The sequence below is a fragment of the Cinclus cinclus genome, chromosome 10, assembly GCF_963662255.1.
Source record: "Cinclus cinclus chromosome 10, bCinCin1.1, whole genome shotgun sequence".
Lineage (NCBI taxonomy): Eukaryota > Metazoa > Chordata > Aves > Passeriformes > Cinclidae > Cinclus > Cinclus cinclus.
Genome location: NC_085055.1, coordinates 251,765 through 273,180, shown reverse-complemented (window position 1 = coordinate 273,180; position 21,416 = coordinate 251,765). Strand labels below are relative to the sequence as shown.

General features: G+C 39.6%; 1 protein-coding gene across 2 annotated transcripts; it reads right to left on the bottom strand.

Annotated features, from left to right (window-relative positions):
* Positions 1–108: 108 nt before the first annotated feature.
* GYG1 (glycogenin 1) lies at positions 109–14,275 on the bottom strand. 2 transcript variants are annotated; one of them, XM_062498967.1, is made up of 7 exons: positions 14,241–14,275; positions 11,019–11,154; positions 8,947–9,121; positions 8,376–8,538; positions 5,165–5,291; positions 1,782–2,001; positions 109–865 (listed from the first exon to the last, which is right to left on the bottom strand). In XM_062498967.1, exons 1-7 carry the CDS (start codon positions 14,245–14,247, stop codon positions 704–706), a joined length of 990 nt encoding a protein of 329 aa, XP_062354951.1. In that variant the 5' UTR covers positions 14,248–14,275; the 3' UTR covers positions 109–703. The 2 variants fall into 2 exon arrangements, with proteins under 2 accessions (XP_062354951.1, XP_062354952.1); XM_062498968.1 differs by lacking the exons at positions 11,019–11,154; positions 14,241–14,275 and adding an exon at positions 10,364–10,376.
* Positions 14,276–21,416: the final 7,141 nt, after the last annotated feature.

The following is a 21,416-nucleotide window of genomic DNA, read 5'->3' as shown; positions in this document are numbered from 1 at the left end:
ATGTGTTGAATATTTTAGTTAGACTGCTTTGGAGCTCTTTTTTTTTTTTAATTGCTCAAAGGGAAGACAGAAATACATGACAACTTTTTATTTTTGTATCAAGTGCAACATTACAAGGAACAGATAAAACTCAGTTTACTAGTCCCATAGTATACAGAACTGAAAAACGCATTCTGCCATGCTGCAGGCACTGTGCGTAAGAACCTGGTCAAAATTTCAGTGCAATTGTGACTGGAAGAGCAAAGCAGTGCTATTACTGTTACAACTGTATGTATTCCCAGTGTCATTAATACATTTATGGTAAAGCAGAATGGCTACCACTCCAGTGTATGAGCAATCCCATGAATTAGATTTTATATCTAAAACTGCAAGCAAAGGAATCAATGCTAATCACCTTAATGAGGTGAGGTAACAAACCCAGTTTAAATAATATGTTGAGCCAATTGATCAAAACAGAAGAAATTTTAGGCTGAAAATATCTGGTTTTATCTAGTAGGGAGAATTGGAAATTGGGCAGTAATAGGTGGCCCAAGGATTCTGCTTCCTAGCTTTTGCTCAGTCTTCATCTGTAGCACTGCAGAGGCCTTCAGCCAAGAAGTTTTTCCTCAAGCTACTAGCATGTGTAACTGACCACCATCTATACCTCTCTAGCTGTTAGTTCTGGAACAAGTCCTTGCATCACCACTGTTTGAGACAGGCACTTCTACTGAAGATAGGTATCAAGTTTCTTCTTGATGTTGTCAAAGGAATCCACTCCCATATAGTCAGCCTGGCCCTGTTCCCACCGTTCCTTGCGTTCTTCTGAAGATTCAGTCGGTAATAGTGGTGATACTGATACGTGGGACACTGCCTCTGTAACTTCTGCCTAAAAGGAAAGGCAGAGTAAAAATACAGAAATACCTTGTACAGCTAAAGCAACCAAGAGGCCATAGAAAGGGGCAACAAAGTAGATGTTATCATGTGCAGTAGCAAGCATTGCCATTGGGTAGGGGTTGTGCAGCTTTCCTAACAAAATAACAAAGCAGAGTTACAGAAGTTAGCAAAGCAAAAGAAAAGAAAAAAAGTAAAGTTTAATTTCTTCATACCTCTCTACAGAAGCCACAAGAGAAAGCCAGAGTATAGACCAAGCCCGATAGCTGCAAATAGTTTGTTAGAAAGATGCAAGATTACCAAGAGAAGCACATCTTAAGAGATCAGTAACTTTGGTCTTAGGCTGAGAACTTAAACTGGTCCATGCACTAAGCTAAGACTAAGAAGTCTGCAGTCAGATGCAGGCTACTAAACTCTGTGAATGAGAACTAGAGTTAGAAGCATTTCTTTCGTTTTAATAAGTATTGGCATTCATCACTGCCTGTTGAAATAAGTATTGATTCTCAAGTTATCCTAGGCTTACCTAAATATGATTCACCATGCAAGATCTGTATGTACATATTTGCATGCTGAACTGGGGTTCTTCTGCTTGAGAACCTTATTAGCTGCAACACATTAAGAGTTAGGCCCTTCTCTGTATACATTAAAGAAGTTACTACATCCAAGAAATTACTTCAGTATAAGACCTGGTGCAACATGAACTATGTATGTAGTTTGTTTTAGGCAAGCTATGCCCAAGACCTGTCTAGCATGCTTCTCACTTAAAAGGACAAAACTAAAATACCCTGCATCCCACAAACTAAACCACACCCATGCGTTGAGATGGACAGAGGGAAGGGAAATTGATGCAATAGTAAATAACCTGTCATCCATACTTAGGTATGGATGTACAAGATTATCAGAGCACGCACCATATTTACTCCGGTAGTGTTTTCTTTAACAATTCCATGCTGTTCTAGTAGTGGTAAAACATCAGCTATATAAGTATCCCACCACATGTTGAGGAATTCTGGGTGAACTATTTTAGGGTCATCCATGTTGCCCTTTATGCTTTTTGTTCTGGAGTCATATGTATAGTTCCATGGCTTTGTGCTTCCCAGGAAATGCACCACCTTAGTATTTGCACCAAACCTGTTGGGCAGAAAAATTTTAGAAGTCAGTTTGTACATATGTCTAGAAAATGAGCTTTGACCGGCAGACATAACTTTTTTTAACCTACTATTTCTGTATTTGTCCAGAAACAAATATGAATATATTTAGGAGGCTACATGCTAAATGATCAAACTGCCAGTGCCTATTGGGACTGAAAGCATTGCAACACAACATAGAAAATGCAAACTGAAATCTACATTACACTAGTCAGAATACAGCCAAAACCTAGTGGCCTGGGCTCTTTAAATACTTACAAACAACTCAAGTCTTTAGGGTGACGTCCATAGCTCAGGAGAGAGCAGTCTCAAGCAGCCATTGCAATTGGAACTGGTTTTAAAAGTGAAAAAGATTCTACTCCAAAGTCAGCAAGCCAGAGAGTTAAGCATTACAAGTATTATGTGGTGAAGGGTCAGTGTTAAGTTACCCTTTCACTTTTATAGCCCTGTAGAAAAAGATCACTGGATGGCTCTGCTGCAAAGAGACATGTCCCTGCAGAATAATAACTTTGTATAACCAAGGCATTCCAGAAGACTCCTGATCTTGCTCCAGCAGGGTCTTGCTAGACAACCCTTACTTCCTAAATGACCATGTGTGGGCAGCCATGCGTGGGTGTGGTAATGGGTTGTTTTAGTTTATTTTTGAAACCATTTAAACTTTTTTCAATATGGACTTCCAGCTTTGTCCCAACTGTTATCAGTATGTTCTGTATTAAAAGTATAGATGAGATGCACCTCTTCTCACATAAAGAACTTAACACTGAACAAGACAACATTTATGCCATTCTCCTACAGTTCCAGAACTAGGTTTCAGCTTGATTTAGTTTTGTGAACAAGCAATACTAGTCTCTCTGCTAACAGTAACTATCAGTTAACAGTAACTATCGCCCTTAGTTCTGTATCACATTATGCTTTCTTGTCACTGTAATATGACTGAAATGAAGAGTAAGAGCAAGTAGCTTGTCTGACATTTTATTAAGCAGATGCTGGTCATTTTGACCAGGACTTAGGTGTTAAAGAGTTTTATGTATGGAGACAATACAGGTATGTTTCAAAAGCCATAGATTATTCAAACAAAGTATGCATTTGGATGGGGATGTGGGTTTCATACTATTTTAAGGTCCTTGACTATATTTCAATGTTCATGTTTAACATTTTGAACACAGCTGATCTTATTGCAGAATGAAGACTTGTGTGTGCATGAAAGACCAAGTATTTGCATTAACTACATGAGAAAAAGTGTCTTCAAGAGGTCAGTTACTGGGCTTTAACTTTAAACCCCGAAAGTCAAAATTTAGCATAAGGGCACTACCTTAGTTTTATTAGCTGTCGCAGTACTAAACAACCTGAATTTTCTTCATCTTAGGCTGCTGCTGTTCTGAAGAAACTTACTGTTCAAAAAATCAAGGCATGTTAAGCTAGAGAATAGAATGCGTAAGTAGTATCATGTGACATTTGTTGCAAATGGAGAATGTACTCTTAGTATCTTATCCACTAACAGTCAGAACAATGGATGCCAAGTTTCTGCAATGCTTTCAGCATCTGCTTTCTAGATACTTTCTGGACCTGCAATACTTTATTTTGACATTTGAGCTCAACTGTCAGGAAGCTTTATGTCCACACTGGCCTCAGCAACTAATCTGTCTTTCCACATCTCCCAGAAAAGTCCTTCATGAACGTTTTGAAGTTAGAGAGCATTTGTCATGAATTAGCATTTTCTTTTGGAAAAAGGATTACTGAGACTGCTGTGAAATCTAGTCTCGCTGTACAAAGCTGCAAAAAACTTAGCTCTTGCTGTCAGTAGGTTTAAATTTCACTATATTCCAACTGCTGATTATCAGGAGTGTAGCTGCTGATTTAACCAAAGTAACTTGTTCCACCTATTGAGCAGGGAATGTTACTTACAAGGGCTGCACTTCCAGCATTCTATTTCTAAAGGTCTGATTAATTCAGTTAAGCAATTGATTCAGTCAGGTAAAGAGAATTTTTGTCAGGAGCTCCCAGATGCAATTAGTCTTTTTTGGCAATAAAGTAATTTGTAAAATTAAGGTCATATGACTAACAGCCAGCCCTAGAAAGAGGGCATACTTTACATTAGATGTTAGTTTATCTAATGCTATCCAGCTACTTAGTCATTCTGAGGTTTGCATACATGTCTTTAAATAAGTGTTCCACTTTTAGCATGACAAGATTCCAAATAGTATTCTGATCACAAGACATAGTTTGATCTTGAGCCAGCAAGCCTGCTTAAGCCAGCTGCTGCTTTAGACACTAGTAACCTGATGTCATTCAAAGATCAGATTGGTTTTATGCTCTTGGCATTTTCCCTCTCCCTTGCCTTAAACTTCTGTAGCTCATAATAGAAAAAGAGTTTCTGTGTAACACTTGGGTTTCCTTTCTTTCCATCCCCCCCCCCCCCCCCCATTCTCCTGGATTGTTTAAACAGTTTGAGTGACCCTGCCTCTGACATACAGTCTACTCACATGCCAAACTAATGCTGCTAGCTAGGGAGGATACAGGTTTCTCACAGAGGAAATAAGCAATGATATGTGGTTGGCTGTATTCTTTGTTCCATCTTGCTATTACTAAAGGAACTGAAAAAGGTCTAGAAAGACATAGGAGAGAATGCTAACTTGACACAAATCTTTGTTCACCACGCTTATTTGAATGTTATAGGTTAATTAGATGAAACTGCAGCTACTGGTCGTTAAATACCCTAAGCAACTGGAGTGAAGAAAGGGTACCAGTGACATGCTGAAGTTCAGCTCAAGTTGATTAAAGAGCCTACTGCCATTGGTTAGAACTGTACTAGACTCTATCCTATACTGGAAGAATGATTTTTCCTTTTGTAAGTGACCTATCAAATGTGCTTACTCTAAATCAACTTCAGTCTTATCACCAGAGGTGAGTGGTTTAAGCTGCAGATACACCAGTCTCCTCTCTGTGTTTGTCTTGAGATGATTAATTTGACTTTTATAAATTCAACCTTTTTTTTTTTTTTTTTTAAAGACAAGAAATTAGGACATGTTGAGTGACAGGAACAGTCTCCTAGAAAACCTGTGTAAGCTCAAATCATGGCTGTTCCTTCTGTTACAAGAAATTAGTTTATGTAAGATCTGAAAGTCTTCTTGAAGTTTTCAACTTACGCTTTAAATGCTGGAAGGTAGGAATATACAGAAGTGCTGCTCAAATTATAAATAAATGGTAGATGTTTGCTCATGTCTGTTGTTGCCCAGCTGCTGAAGAAGGTGTTTAACAACCCCTGATCTGCACCTAAAAGAGAAAGCATTAATAGGCTACGAGCATCAGACAGCTGTTTGAGGATCTTTTTCAGTCACTTTACTAAGAAAGAGTTGGTAATGCAATTATGTAGTGTAGAAGTCTGGCACACAGCACTACAATTCTATTTGTGAACAACCCTGTAAACCTTGCAGCCTTTGAACATTCAAGAAGTGCAGAGAACAAAATAGTATATACAGGGTTACTTCTGTTAAAAGATAGGAAGCTGCTCACAAACTCTGCCATTCACTTTTTTTTTCACAGCTGAAATTCAATATCTATAAGGCAGCAAAAGAACCCCACAATAAAAACAGTACAACTGAGCACTGCTCAGCTTCAGGAAAACTGTAGCTCAGGAGATCAAATGGCAACAATTAGTTTTATTAATTATGCTTACAGATGCATGTCACTGACAGTTAGGGTATCAGTGGCCTGTTAGACCTGCAGTCCCAGATGCATCTCCCTCCACACTGATCTGATAAGAAAAACACGTGTAAACTAATCTAGTAAAGCTCCATCAAATTCCTTAACAGACAATAGGTGCTCCTAGTTGTGTATTAAAAAGCTCCTGACTAACCACTAAATGAGGATAACAATCTGTGTTCAGAGGGGTCACCTCTTAGTTTGCAAGCAGAGGTTGTTACAAGGTTAAATGAGTCTGAAGTTGTTTGGTATCTCAGTAGTAGATTAGCTAAAAAAAAAATAAAAATAAAACAATAGCCTTAAGGCCAGAGCAGACTAGTTTGTAAGCAGTGATTGAGAAGTAAAAACCTATTTATCTATATCCATTCATTCTTTATCACAATGAATACAATTAATCTTTAAATGTTAATTCCTCTTATCAAGGAGATTGAAGGGAGTCCTCCAGCTTTCACTTGCTGTATTTTTTCACCTATCACTGCATTCACAAGTAGCATTACTAAAGAGGAGGTAAATGGACATCTTAGCTAGTAGACAATGTTTTATTCTAATATTTCATTTTCTCAAGCACTCAGTCTCTGCTGACTCAGGAGAAGATTTTTATTGGCCTATGAGTCACTTTTGGGCAGTATTAAGGTTTATACCATCGTCATTGTTTGAGCAGAATTTACTTTTTGCAGCTAAAGTATCTAGACACTGGGCATAAACTTAGATGTACGGACAGTACACTGACAAATATAAATTCAAGGTATCCTGTTGCAATCTGCATGTATGCTGACAGCTGTAGAGTGAGAAACAGTCTGGAGACTCAGTCCAGTAATTTCAAACCTCTGACTTGCCTCTCAATCCACAAAGGAAGGAAAGCACTTTTGAAGAACTTGTATCCATCAAGAGAACCAAAGGGGCAGCAACAGTGTATTGAACTTACTCTGCAGGACTTTCACTCAGATTGTTTTACATACTCGGCTTTTTTTCAGATTGCATGCATTTGTGCCAAAGCAGACAATGAAAGCAGCATCAAGCTGTCCTAACTCAGACTTCAACAGGAGTGTCATTATATAAGCAGGATCTCAGACAAAGTGAAAAATCAGGCAGTACTTATATTAACTACATATTTACAGACACATATGAAGGTTACAATAGATCAAGACTGAATAAGCAACTATTTTGGATCCCAGGCTAGAGTCAGAAGATTGTCTAAGCAATAGCAACATTCTTAAGGTAGCAGTATTACCAGATTTCTTCTAAAACCAAACTTTCCTTTCCCATCCATGACTTTTAGATGGTATCTAGAGTAGTTGCATGACATGTTCTTTATTATCTAGAAGGGTGAAGTTCAGACAGACAGAGTAGATGTCCACACAAGTAGCCATCATTCTGCCATTTCTGGAGCACTACATAGGAGGCAGCTGTCTGCTGTTACATGCAAGAAATATTCTGGAAGGTCTTCCATTCCCTAGTTGCTCCTACTGTGGACAAGGTACTTGCAGCTTGACTTCAGCTACACATAATTTGGTATGTTGTGAAGTTTGCATCCCTGTGTCCTATTAAAAGCAGTAACCTCTCACAGGTTTATCTTACTAAGTTTCCAAGACCCTTTTATTACTCTCTAGGTCAATTTAATTTTCAATTCCCTTTCTCCCTGCCAAGTTCCTGAGTTCAGCAGTAGGTTGGTCAGTTTTGGTTTTTGGGGGTTTCGTTTGTATGTTTTAATGCAACGATTCAGAATTGTGCTACAGGTTTTGCCATAGCTGGTGATCAATTTGCACAGTGAGGTCCAAGGCCATATACAAGAGCCCCTACAGTAACAAGGATTATTCTGTAAGCTTGGAGTGACATCTGGATAGCTTACTTTTCACAAAGTACTGAGAGGTAAGTCAACAGGCTAGCTCATTACCTTCTGAGAGTTCCATTTTATGGTCTTATTTACATAGTTTTTTAAAGTTAGACTTTGTTTTGTACCACAGTAGTTACATAATGAAAATAAGTGACAGGAGACAGTGATACTCAGAAGCCTTTAACTATAGCCACCTTCAAGTGACATATGCTCTAACTACAATGGTACCAGATTTCATAGACTTACAGGACAGCAGAACTTGGCCTCTCAAGCTTATACCTGGTACAGTGGTCCATCCCAAGTAACCTATAGTGGGAAGCAGCCAAGGCTACTACATGCCTTTGATATTGGGAAAGAGACAGTCACCACCATATAATGACAGGAAGCCATCACATAGCATATGAAGAGAGAACTGTATCTTCAAATGTTTGATTCTCTGAAGCTGTGCTCAAGTTGACCAGTACCATTTTTCCTATAACAGCCTGAGTTAGTGTACATAGAACACCTAAGCCTTAAGAGTTACGAATGTCTGAAGCACAGTAGCGGAATTTCATTTCTTCTGATATTATTTCTTGTTATATGATTCTACACCTGTTAGTCTGGAGACCGAACTCAGTTTTTATTTCATGAAGTCTGACAAAAGTAGTTTTACTACATACTGTAATGATAGCCTCTGTTTCTGAGAAGGATACAATTTTTGCATAGTTACATGGAGAATTCTATCATACAGAGTCCCCATGAGCTGTATGTAGTTACTGAGCCATCCCAACTACTGTCACGATTTTGGTCTAACTTACACTGAAATACAAATTAATACATACCATCAAAGCTCCCTTTCTCTGAGGCAAACTGTAGCAGCTGACTGTATGTTTCAATGGAAGGTCGGTAAACAAAAACTCCTGAATTAAAACAGTCAGGCCAGCCTGGATCTGGTGCTGCAGACAGCTCTTCTCTCTCAAAAAGCTCATCTATATTTGACAAAACCTAATTGTAAAGGAGTTTAAAAAAATGCTTTTAGGTTAGGAATTGTGGTATCTTGCTTCAGTGGATTTTGGCATCAACATTAAGACATGAAAGAAAGTTCTTGTATCAGTGTTAATCTTAGAGAAGACAATACAGAAATAGTCTCCAGAGACTTCATTATAGTTAATTTAGTTTAAAAGGCAAATACATTCTTACTGTTACTAGTCCATCCAGTAAAAGGTTCCTATTAAGGTTTCTATTTCCCCTACTTATAAAAAAAAAAGAAAACCACAAAAAAATAAAAAAGAAACAACAACAAAAAACCCAAACAAACACAAAAGCCTCAAAAACCCCAAAAAACACATAGAAAAAAATCCAACAACCCTGATAATAGGTCTTTAAGAGGTACCATGAAACACAACCACTTACCATTGTGTCTGCATCCATGAATACACATTTTGAAAACTGTGTCAGTTCCCAGCAGTGAAGCTTTGTTAGTGTGACGCCCAACTCAGGTCTTTTCATTAACGCCAAGTGTGCTGAATCCCCACTATCCAAGATATTTACCAATATGACTTCATCAAAGACTTTCTCCAGCACTCTCCTGGGGAAGAGTCAATTAGCAAGATTGAGTTTTTAGTGTTATTCCAACAACAGACCACACGACAGATACCATAAAGAGAAGTGGAACAACAGGGAACCTGGTAACATTCCTTGCTGAAAAGTAGTAAGAGTTGACTGCATATGTTAGAATGTATAAGTACACCTTACTGCCACAAAGTCTGTAATGTGCACATTTTGAGGAACAGAGAAGTCTCTTGGGTTTTTTTGATTCCACGGAGTTTTAGTTGCCATTGCTATCAAGTTCAGTAAGTCATAGTTATGTAGTACAAACTTTGCACAAAACTTTTTTTTTTCATCCAGACTCTGATTTCTGGCAACTTAATCTACTCTGAGCAGGCAATTAAGAAATAGAAAGCTGTTAAGAGTAGCTTGAGCAGGACTGTAGCTGAATCCCAAACAGCTGAGATGACAATTTTATGCAATAATCACACTGCTCTGGATTTGTGACAGCTGGGACACTTGAGACATCTGACTAGACCCAGTTGCTAAAACTTGCTTTATCCCATAAAGTTTTTTCAATACTAACTTAGTCATGGCTGTGGATACAGAAATGTTTTGAGACAGTATCATATTCGCTAAAGAGTGACAAACTTTCAGGCACTGTAGTGAAATTCTGTGGCAGATATCCAGCCTTTGCTTTACCATCAATACAGCATTGCCATTCATACAAGAGATTGAGGTGTTCATGCTGCGTAAAACAGGAAACATCAGTAAAGTCATACTGTTCTACAGCATATCTTGAATGCTCAGCAATTACCAGTACAATTTGAGCCACAGAGCTTGCAAATGAGTTTTGGAATTCTGCTTTGCAGAGTTTATACTGACAGTTTTGTGTGGACAGTGCCTCTGAACTTCAGGCATACTTTGTTAGCAGAGACAATGCAAGTTTCAGTTACACCACGATGTACGTAGGTATCACCGGTCTAAGGGCATAGTACTAGCTGGCTTGCACTAGCATATAGGTACATTTAGGGCTCATCTTAGAAGAGAACATTCACCTACAAGGCTGGAATGGACGTTCCTATATGCAACATATTAACACTGATGCGACTGTTTAGGTGCCAGGAGACTCCAGGGAGAGTCACTGCATTTTTCCATTGAGTCACCTCTCTATTGTGCCTACATATTAATAACTTTCCCATGCAGAGAATCTTGACCTATCATCAGTAGTTCCCATAGTAATTAACTGTTTCTTTGTTTGTATTTTTTTTTACCCTCTTACATGTGGAAAGAGAATCCAGTCCACTCCATAGTGAGACTATTCTAATGAGGCTGTAGGAAGCAGTGGCCTGTTAATTTCATTTGATGTACTGTGGTGACCTTGTTAGATGCCTCTGTTCAGCTGCTGATTTGACATATTTGGTGCTACTTGAGTTCTGCTCGCTTTCTTCTCCCATGATAAAATTTGATTTGAAGTGTCTGCTAGATTTCAAGAGAGCTTGTGTTATATTATCTTGAAAGAGAATACTCTTGCAAAGTAAATAAATACCAATTCCCTGCTCCCACCTCCACATGCATATACATAGCATTAACAAACGCACAGACAATATCACATTGTTGGACAATTCTAAGTAGGACTACAAAAGAGCATAGATTCAGTGGAAATATCAGTATCAAGTCATGGTTCAGAACTCTAACTGCAGACTATTTGTTTAACTCATCATAGGGAAGAAAAAAAAAAACACACTAAAACATAAACAGTTTAACGTTTGAAGAACCTAGAGATCTCCCAATAGCATAGATAAGTTGAGTTCTGCTGAAATTAGCTGTTTAGCTTCCAGGGTTTTGAAAGGTTACTATTAAGGAATTTAACTTCCATTTTTCAACCTGCACATCTGCAGGAACTGTTGCAGTCTGAAGTATGTAAGTGACCTTACCTCATAAGATCTGAGACCTGAGGAGTTATGAGTGCAGTCAGCTTCCTTGTTGTTCTGTACTGTTGCAAGGATGAACCAAGTACCAGTGCTCCTTTCACATAAGAGTCATTTGTGGCTAGAGTCACAAAAGACTGGTCTGGAAGAAATGAACTTGGTCAAGTTAGCATGATCCACTACTTTATTCTGAGACAGATAGACTAGAAACCTAGTATTGTTGGGCAATCATGCTGTGAGTCCTCTAAGATGTGCTCTTTATTTCTGTGTATAGAGCCTTCCTATGTGAGTCAATGAAGCAGATTCCTTGCATAGCTATATTCGCTATTGGTAACTTGGCAAAAGGCAGTAAAATGACCCACAAAATCAAGACTGTTGCAAGAAGTCAAATTTGCCCACAGGTTAAATAAGTCATGCAAAATGTAGAGACAATCCAAAAGTCTAAAGAGCCCTGCTTTGGCCTATGCTACTATGCAAAAAGTGTTTGGAATCTGTGGGCTTGCTTTTGGCCTAAAGTTAGTATGGTTTTGTAGAGTTTCTCAAGGTTCAGCTCTCAACCCTGAAGTTAGAGCAGTGTAAAACTTGCATTTAATTTTCAAATGAAAGCAAGCATTGAATTATATCTTAGACAACAGTTTGAAGTTTTGCTAGGTCAGGATTTTGCAGATGAGTTGTTCTGTAACTCATGACTGCAGGTCTGTCACAAAAATGCAAGATTTAAATGGGAAGTAACTAGTAATATAAAAAAGCAACTTAAAACTTTCAGGAACAATTTTTACTCTTTGAGCAGAAAGAGGTGTTATAATCTTCTGCTCCAGCTGTATCTTAAATATAGCTTAAGACAGATTGTTTTGCAATATAGTAGTTAATGAAGGCATATTATACAAGCTTTGCATTCTTTATGCTGTTTCAAACTGCCAGAATGGGACTGACCAAAACAAACAAGTAACTTAAGAAAGTTCTTCAGTTCAGTGTTAACTATTTTAATGTAGACCTTTTAAAGTTATATCCCTTTACAAAGCATGCTGTTTTCTACCAATCCATTTTTCACTTTATCAGCAATATAGTTTCTTCCTAAGAATTTCATCAATAGTCCAATTTATTTTAGCAACTTTGACTTCTTCTCTTTACAGAAGGTTAGATCAAAGTGAGAGTTCTGGGCACTTAAAGGCTTACTATCAAGGTTAGTAGCAAGATTAAAATACTGACTCCTTTCAGAAATATTGCTGGCTCAACTCCTAAGTTCGTAAGGCAGTCATCATCAGTATCTTTTTACCTTAATACCCCCTTTACAGCTGACAACAGACAATCATGTACCATAATTGCCTATTAACTCCGCAAACCTACAAGATCTATAGACCAGCTACAAAACCTTCTTTTTTGCTTAGCAGCAAAACCAACTAGTCCCAAGGGATTTAGATTATAGTGGTCAATCACGAAGATCACTAAAGCTTCTATAATGCTGGGAATAAAGATATTTTGTTTCAATTCACTTTTAGCTGCCTATTTGTACTAGTTAGTATTCAGCAAGTCTGCAGAACATCTTCATGTTTCTTTGAAAGGGCACATGTGTAACATTTTAAGTTATATAAACATCCTCCTAATAGGACAGGCTTTTTCACTAGGCAATTTGCATGTTACTATTCAATACATTAAGTCTAATAGTGTGCTCTCAGACAGCTCACTAAAAAGCTGGTGTAGACAAAGTGGGACTGCCCAATATTCATCTGAATGTTGCTTGGTTTTTTTTTCCCCCCCAGCAGAGCAAGACTAATTCTTAAAGTGACCTTGCCACTGAAAAACAGGTCTTTTCTTTGCTGACCTGTTAGCAGGTAACTTCTAATCTGTCTCGTCTTCTTGAAACGGAATATTTATACACAAAGATCTTCAGAGAAATAAAGTTAATTTAACGATGGAGTAAAGGCTAAGAAGCCCCATACTGCATCCCAAGTCTAGGCGGAAACTGTACAACTGTTGACAGGAGGTGAATTTTGCCAACTTGGAGACCAACTTTCCAAGGTTTTTGAATAAACTATATTCTATTCTATATTTAAAGTACATTTGTAAGTACATGAGCCCATGCTACAGTTTGGGCAAGACCAGCTGGTGCTTATTATGGAAGTTATATCTGCAAAAGACTAGTCATGCTACCTAAACAACTGTATTTCAGCTGTGTGGGTCTCTCTTCTCATCCTTTTCCCCTTCTCTGTAAATACTTTCTCCACAGAATCTTATTTTTTCACAGCAGGCACTGTTAGGCCTGAAGTATAATGAACTCTTGGTGACAGTGTGTCTGCAAAAGCAGATAGAATGAGAGGCAGTTGCACAGCTTCCTAATTGACTTACCCAGACAAAATCATGCTACTTCAGATACTTCTTTGGCCACCTAGTTCACAGGCTGTAATATCTCTTTTCAAGAGTTTTTGTGCCAGCCTTTACACACCCACAAGCATCCTAGAAGTCTAAACTAGAAGCAATCTTTCATTTGATAGTGTGCAAGAGGTTACTAGTGTGTTTGTCCCAAATAGTTTCAAAATTTCCCTGGAACGTTTTTCATAGGCATAGCCAGAGTTCACAGGTGCCTTGCCTTTCTGCCTATTCTCTGACTTGGGTACTAGTGTATCTGAATTTTATTTTTTTTTTTGAGCTAGAGAGACAGAAGAATCTTATTAAGACATGCATCGGGGGCAGACTTCCTGCAGGTTTCCAGACCTGAAAACGAAACCTACTCTGCTGACAGCTTCAGGTGAAAATCGGGCGGGGGGCTGGGGGGGGAAGGAACCATCAAAAAAAAAACAGGAGCGACACGTACATGGAGAGCCGGTAAGGACCCGCTCGCTGCAAAGTATCAAAATCACAAGCTCTTCCGGTGTTTCAGGAGAGAAACTGGGTTTCCCCCTGGGAGCGGCTGTAGCCTTACAGTGGCCTCTCCGGCCCATCCTGCTCCCCCACCACGCCGGCTACATCGCTCCCGTTAGGGGACGGGGCCTGGGGCAGAGCATCGAGGTACGGCTCGGAGAGAGCGGGTGCCGTGCGCGCCCTCTCAGACCGCACAGCGGTGCCCGGCGGGACAGCTCCAGCCCCACCCCCCAGCGGGCAGCCCCTGCCCCCACCAGCCGGAGCCCGCTCACCGCCGGAACGCTGCCCACAGACAAACGGGCGCAGCCGCGGCGAGCCCCCGGCCGGGAGCGTGTGGCGGCTCCGCGAGCGCGGCGCAAGCACACTGACCTGCCATGGTGCCCGAGCGCAGGTCGGCTGCGGGAGACGCGGCGGCCGCAGTCGGGGCCGTGCCGAGGCCGTCCCTTATATAGGGGCGGGGCCAGCAGTGGCACGTCTGTGGCGGCGGGAGGAGGCCCCGCCCCGAGGAATCCCCGCGGTGCCGCGGGCGGAGCCCCCGCCATGGCCTCCTGCGGCGGCGGCACGTCACCCCCCTTCTTCCGGGGCCGGCACCGCCACCGCGCCCTCTCCTTGAGGCCTCAAGCCCCCTGGCCTACTCAGGCTCCCCGGCCTACTCAGTCTTGTGCCTCTCGGGTAAAGCGGTGCTTGAAAATGCTTCAAAATACTCCACTGCGTGAAGAGAGGGTAGGACCGTATCAGGGTGCTGTGGTTTAGGCTGGGAGCGGCGGTGATACGCTGGAGGAGCGTTGCTCCTGTGGCCGCTAAGCCCCGCGGGAAAGAGGACAAAAACCACTGGGAAGAGCCTGACTCCGTTCTCTTGGCAGTCTCCCTGCAGCTGTTAGTACAGGTGGATGAGATCCGTCGAGCTGCCTCTTTTCCAAGGCTGAACGGTACCAGCTCTCTCAACCTTTCCTCCTAGGAGAGATGCTTTCTTGTCCCTTGATCATCCTTGTGGCCCTTTGTTGCCCGCTCTCCAGCGTGTTCCTGTCTTCCGTAGTGGGGAGCCCAGAACAGCCCTGCAGGTGTGGCCTCAGCAGTGCTGAGCAGAGGGCAAGGATCCCCCTCCCTCGATCTGCCTCCTGAAACCCACAATACCATTCATCTTTTCAGCAAGGGCACGTTTTTGGGTTGTGTTCTATGTAGTGCCCCCTGGGATGCCCAGATCCTTTCCTGTAATCCATTACCTTCCTCAAGACAATGAAATATAACTGCTTTTTGATCACAATAAAATGAGGGAAGTCTGTTAGGAAGTCTGTTCCTTCTGTCTTGAAATGGAAAATGAGCCATGAAAGGATTTTAAAAACTCTCAAATGCAAACTCATGAAGAAAGAACACTCCAACTCCTAACTTCCCCAGAATGGGAGGTGATGTTTGAACTGAGACAATTTTTGTAGACCTGTTTTGAAATCAAATTACTTACTTCTAAAAGTACCAAAATAAAGGAAGTGTTCCTTGACCAACCACAATATAACAACCCCAAATCAAAATATGCATTTGGAGCATACCATTAATTTATAATTCATGCATCATATGCCTAAAAGTGTGTGAGTCAGAATTGTAGGCAATGCTGGTAATGTTGCATATGTATAGGGATTACTAATAGTTTTTGGCATGCAACCCTTTTTTCAGGTATCTGCGGCTTTGACAAACTTTCTCTATGATGGTATTGGGCATGGTTTGTGTCTGTCTCAGATGAAAGTTTTGAGAAATTTTTAGCCAGCACATTTCAGCTGTGTCTAGCTTGTTGCTTTGCCAAGTTTTTGAGAGAAAACAATAGAATAGCTGCTGTTGGTGACTGTCCTCCCCCTTCCCTTGGTTCCTTTGTGTTATGTTGGAGTGGAGCAAAAGAGCATAATTCCTTCTGGTTTCCACATTAAACAATCAGAAAGAAAAGCCCCTAGGATTGCCAGTATTCAGCTTGAAAGTGTGATGGAGAAGTGCCACATCAACCCCTATGTTTGTACATGCACATTTGAGATTTTTCTAATGTTCATGGTTGAACAGACTGTAAATTTTATGGTTCCCTTGTGCAACTCAATTGCATGTGCATCTGTGCCTTTGTACTGACTGTTTACACTTCTTTCTCCATAATCTAAAGGGAAATGTCACATGAAGAACCTGAGAGAGAAACAGTAATCCCATTGGCTTCCAGAGCAAGTGGAAGAAAAGGTCATGTGACATGAGGATAGAAGGGAAAAAACCCAAAGAAAAGAGAACAATAAAAGCTCTCATGAGGTGAGGGCTAGGATAGGAAAGCATCTAAGCCTAGGATAGGCTGAGCAAAAAAACCAGCTAGGGCTCAGTTTTTATGGAAGGGAATAAATTTAGGACTAGGTTAAGATAAATAAGACATGGGAACTAACCAGGGAAACTATTACTTGTCAGCACACAATAAGACTTGATAAAAACCTAATGAGGAGGGAGAAGGAATAGATTTTGCTGGATAAAGAGACAGCATTTGGAAATAATGGACAAAGTGCTGCACAGCAGCACATTAGGTGAATACTGGCACACTGAACAAGGTGCAGGTCCTATGGAAAATGATCCTGTCATCATGCAATTAAGAAATTCCATCACCATGTATGTCACAGAAGTCCAGTTACCCTTATACATTATAGAACATCCTATTTTTAATGACTGATAATGTTATTTTAATAAGAACTTGTTTATAATGTAATTAAAAGGATTTCAAAACACCAAGTACTGAGGAGTAGCTTTGAAATATACTTAGGATTTACATAGCAGTAACAGAAACTGCTATCCCTGTAACAGGACTGTTTAGTGTAAACTTCTGAAGTACTTCAATAGCTACTTAAATTCATAACAATTAATGATTTTGCAAATGTGCACAGTGAGTCCAACCATTAAGGTAATAAAGCATTGCAGAGAAGGTTTCAGAATTGAACATTATTTCTGCCTCTGCAAAATCCAGGGGGAAAAAATTTTAAAAAGCAACCCAGAAAGTTGATTCAATGTATCCAGTCCAAGTTTAAAGGACTGGAATTTAGTTTTTACAGCACCAAAATGGTAATCTGTCTGGATAGGAAAGAGGCCTCAATGGTGTGAAGTGCATTGATAGATGAAAAAAATGAGTTTTATTTCATTTTTGTCCAGCCATCTCTGTCTTGCCCTGAAGTTGTCACAAACTTCCCTGATGACAAAAACTGTTCAGGGTAATCCCCTCCTCTTTTTGAAGCTCTTCTCACCTTCACCTTACTGTGAAGTAAGACTGAACAGTTATTGAGTATTTAGAGTTGTCTGCATAGAATTTAAAATTTTGCCACAAATTTTTCCCAGTGCTAGGATTTCAGTGTTATGTAACTCACTCCAGTAGGACTGAAAAAGCTTCCATGTTTCTATTTCAATAATCAGAATACTGTGTTGTCATTCCAACTTATTTCAGCTTTTCGCATTCTCCTTTCCTCTTTGCCCATCCCACAGCCAATTATAGTTCTGGCCTTGTTTTTTTAAAAAAAACCTGCTACATAAATGTGATAATCTTCTAAAAAGCTAGATTCTGTAATTTGCTTGGTTCATGTTACCTAATGCATTGCAGTGGGCAGATGTTTAGTGGATTGAGGAATTCTTGTAATTTCTTCTAGCTAGCATGATAAACATTCCTGTAAGCAGGGAAGTGAGTAGGTCTCAGTTTCTCTTGTATTGTCTTTTGGGTTGATTCTCAGTGATTTGCCATGCAAGCAAGCTACAGTAGAAGCTGTTCTCCTGGTTGCATTTGTTCTTCTGGTTGCCATTAACTTGACATCTATTAAGAAGAAAATCTGTGGTGAACCTTTATTTCTCATTGGAGAAATAGTTACCTCTCTCACCAGTCTTTACAAGATTGTTAAAAAGTTCCAATGCTGAGACCTCCCACTGCTTTCTTACTCTTAATGAAAAGGTTTAATTATCACTGAAGAGCACAAAACCATGTACAACTAGTTTATAAGCCTCCTTTCCTTTGGCAAATAGGTTAAACGAGGCAGGTTCATGTGTATTTTTCTCCTAAATTGCCCTCTGCTTCATCTTTGCCTGCTCCCCTTTTCTAGTGATTCTTTTGGAATGGAAGCCACAGGGGCTACTGATCAGGACATGTGGCTGAGAGCAGAAAGCAGGGGTTTGTTCCCAGTTCAGCTCGTCATTTGCCATGGCGATAAGTACAGGCAGGACAGCTATATATTTCTCTTTTTCCCCCATCTCTTTACCACTTGACTTGAAACAGTAGAACACTCTCTTGCTCTGTATTTGTATATGGGAGTCGCAATCATGTATCCAAATTCTAGCTGTTTTCTACCTCAGTATGTAAAAATAACTCTTATAATTTCTTACCTTCACAGACCAGAGTTTTAAACTCTCTCAAAATAAAAAATTCTAAAATTCTAGTATCCCACCTGAGCAGGCATGTTCTTCCTTACTACAGGAAGTGCTAGAACTCTTAATGCTTAAAAAAATAGCAGATGATAAAATAAGATGCAAAGTTCTCCAGAAATTTCAGCAGGGATTTGAGAAGAAGCAGTGGCAGTACTTCCACTGTTACTTAGATTTACACCAGTGCTTCTCTTCCATGATAGATTTTTGTTGACTTCCAACCTAGTACTTCTTCCAGGCTGGGCCAAGTAATTAACATTACATTTAGTCGCATAAAAAAAAAATCAGGGTGGTATACTGGGAATGACATTTATTATTAATATTAAGTTAATACAGTTACTCCCTTTTGAAAAAAACTTAGAATCACCAAGTTGAGATGCTTAAACCTCTTCCCTAGCTAAAGAAATATAATAGCATCAGAAATAGAATAGAATAGAATAGAATAGAATAGAATAGAATAGAATAGAATAGTTAATTTGAAAAATGTCACCAGTGATCATCTAGTTCAAATGACTGATCGTTTCAGGGCTGAAACATTGTAAAAATGTATTATTAAGGGTGTAATCCAAATGCCTCTAAACACTGACGTACCTGGGGCATCAACCATCTTTCAGGAAGCCAGTTCCAGTGTTTCACCACTCTCTTGGTGAAGAAATGCTTCCTAATAATGTCTCTTCTGAATCTCCCCTGGAACAACTTTGACAACATTCTCAGGCATTCTGTCCCTGGCTCCCAGGGTGAAGAGCCCAGCACCTTCCCCTCCACACCCCCTTCTCAGGAATCTGCAGGGAGCAGTGAGGTTGCCCCTCAGCCTCCTCTTTGAACTAGACAAAGCCAGACTCTTTGTGTAGGACTAGATTGTTTCTATAGAGATGATGTGCTAACAGTAATGCTCATCAGTTATAGTTGTCAAAAATCTACATAAGCATTAATTCCCCATCTCTGAGCATCCCCATCTAACCATTTTTACCAAAGTGGTCATAGGGCTTATTTAGATTAAACAGGCAGATAGTTTGCAGTTTTCTGCTAGCAGAAAGCAACAGCAATATTGTTTGGGAAGTCATTGTAATTGACCTCAAAGAAATTGTTTCAGCATGACCAAAACAATTCAAAATTATTTCAGTTTGGGCAACACTGCTCTTTCTTATACTATTTCCTCAGGACTCCACAGAACATCAGCAGTATAGATCTGTGGTGCAACAAGTTCCACACCTGACCATCAGAGCTGAATGATGTGAACTGAGAGGTACACATTCCTGAGTTCTTGACTCCAATATACCAGTGTGCTCAAGGACAAGTTAGTAAGGTCTTCTTTAAGTAGAGTTTTATCTTAGGGTTTGCATTAGAAAAAGGCCATTGGACTAGGTTATAGAATGATGATCAGAAGTCCTTGTCAAAACCATCATGCACAAAAATGGTCTGTAGTCATGAAACCCCATCTCTCTGCTAAATCTGATGTCAAAAGTGCTGAAGGACAGAGATCTTGTCACAGTACTAGAATATACTTAGGCTGGGTATAAAAAAATGTATCTAGTAAACTGTTCAAGGAGTGCTGAGTCAGTCTTATGAGTGCCTCAGTCACACTGATTGTGTGCTGTAGTGCTGTAAATTTCACTTAAGAGATACAGAATTGTTTTTCTGTTGAAAGTCTGGAGAAAACAGCTTCTTGTTCTGTCATGTTGGCTGTGCTGGGTATGTTTGCTCTCTCAGGTATATCATTCCAAGGAAATGTCCACATGTTAATTTTTCACTCTCTCATAGTTACAATAGCTGTCAAATATAGCTGCCTTGCAGTATATGCTGTATGAAACAGGTTTCCTAAAAATATTTTGGGACTATGTTAAGAAGCTGGACATAAGTAGTTTGATAATGCCATCTCTTATTAATTGGTCCATGAGTATCAGGTGTGGCTCAATTATGATTTTCCATCTGCATAGTTCATACAGGCCATAGCATTATTTATCCTGTGCAAACATTGAAGCAACACTCATGCTTTTCTCACTGAACAGTCCGGTTATTTTTTCATTGTCTTTTATCAGGATTTTCATCAATGTTTCCCCACAGCTTCCAGATTGTTCGCAATGCAGATGCAGCAGTTCTGTTCACTGGGCTGGGCAACAGCAATCACATTACCCATGCCCTGCATTCTTTACATTAGTTGCTCATAGGAAGATAAATTTAATAGCTAGTACTAACTGGGGATGGGAAGAGATTTGGTTGGTCGTTTTAAAATCCGACACAGTAAGAAGGCCTAAGCTCTGTTGGCTTTTTTCTGATACTTTTGCTAATGACTGTTTATATTATGATGCAGCCTATTGCCTATGAAGATGAGTTTGGTATAGTAGTTTACATTGATATAGCTCTTGTGGTTGACACTTAAGATATGAAGCAGGGGGATTTGAGTGCGTTTTGAACCATAGACTTTTTCAGTAATATTTTTGTGGTTGAATTTATCTTTTCCATGATTATTTAAATTTTTTTTAGAAGTCCTGCGATTCTTCTGACTATAATGTCTTAGGTATGAACTTCACCGGTTAACTTTAACATTTTGTCAGCCCTAAGTCAAGGCTACAGAGCTTTCACATTCTGTATTCCCCAGTATTTTCTGGAGAAACCCTACTTAAAGGGAAACGTTTAGTTTCAGGAAAAGTTTAAGGCATATTTTTTGTTATTTAAGGGATCCCACATATTCTTCTAATAACTATTATCAAAGGACATTCTGAATATTTTAGATCCCATAGGGGTAACTGCTATGAAGTTTCTAGGTTCTATTCCTGTATTCCCTATTATAAAAGGAATAAAAGCTTTGTAGGTAGAAATTCCCAGCCAGTATTTTTCTTTTAAATGTTTTTTAAAAGCTTTTTTAAAAAAGCATAATACAGAATTATTTGTGGCATGATTCTTGCTGGAAGAAAAAGAAAAAAAGAAAAAGAAAAAGAAAAAGAAAAAGAAAAAAGGACTACAAACATCCCACTTTGTATGTAAGTTGAATTTTGTTTTATTTAAAAGCTTAATGGGTATAATGGTCCCGCTGAGAGACCATTTAGCTTGTAGTTACTAAGCACTTAACATTGATAAAGGTTATGTTCAAGAAGCCCATTTGGATAAAGCACAGAATCATTTATGTCAATATATGTTGCG

Bases quoted from the DNA above. Each gene is read 5' to 3' on its own strand.
- GYG1 (XM_062498967.1), bottom strand. The intron at 8,539-8,946 runs GTAAGTGGTTGT...CTTTACAATTAG, and splicing joins TCATGGATGCAGACACAATG to GTTTTGTCAAATATAGATGA. The intron at 5,292-8,375 runs GTATGTATTAAT...TTTCTCTTTTAG, and splicing joins AGAGAAAGGGAGCTTTGATG to GTGCAGATCAGGGGTTGTTA.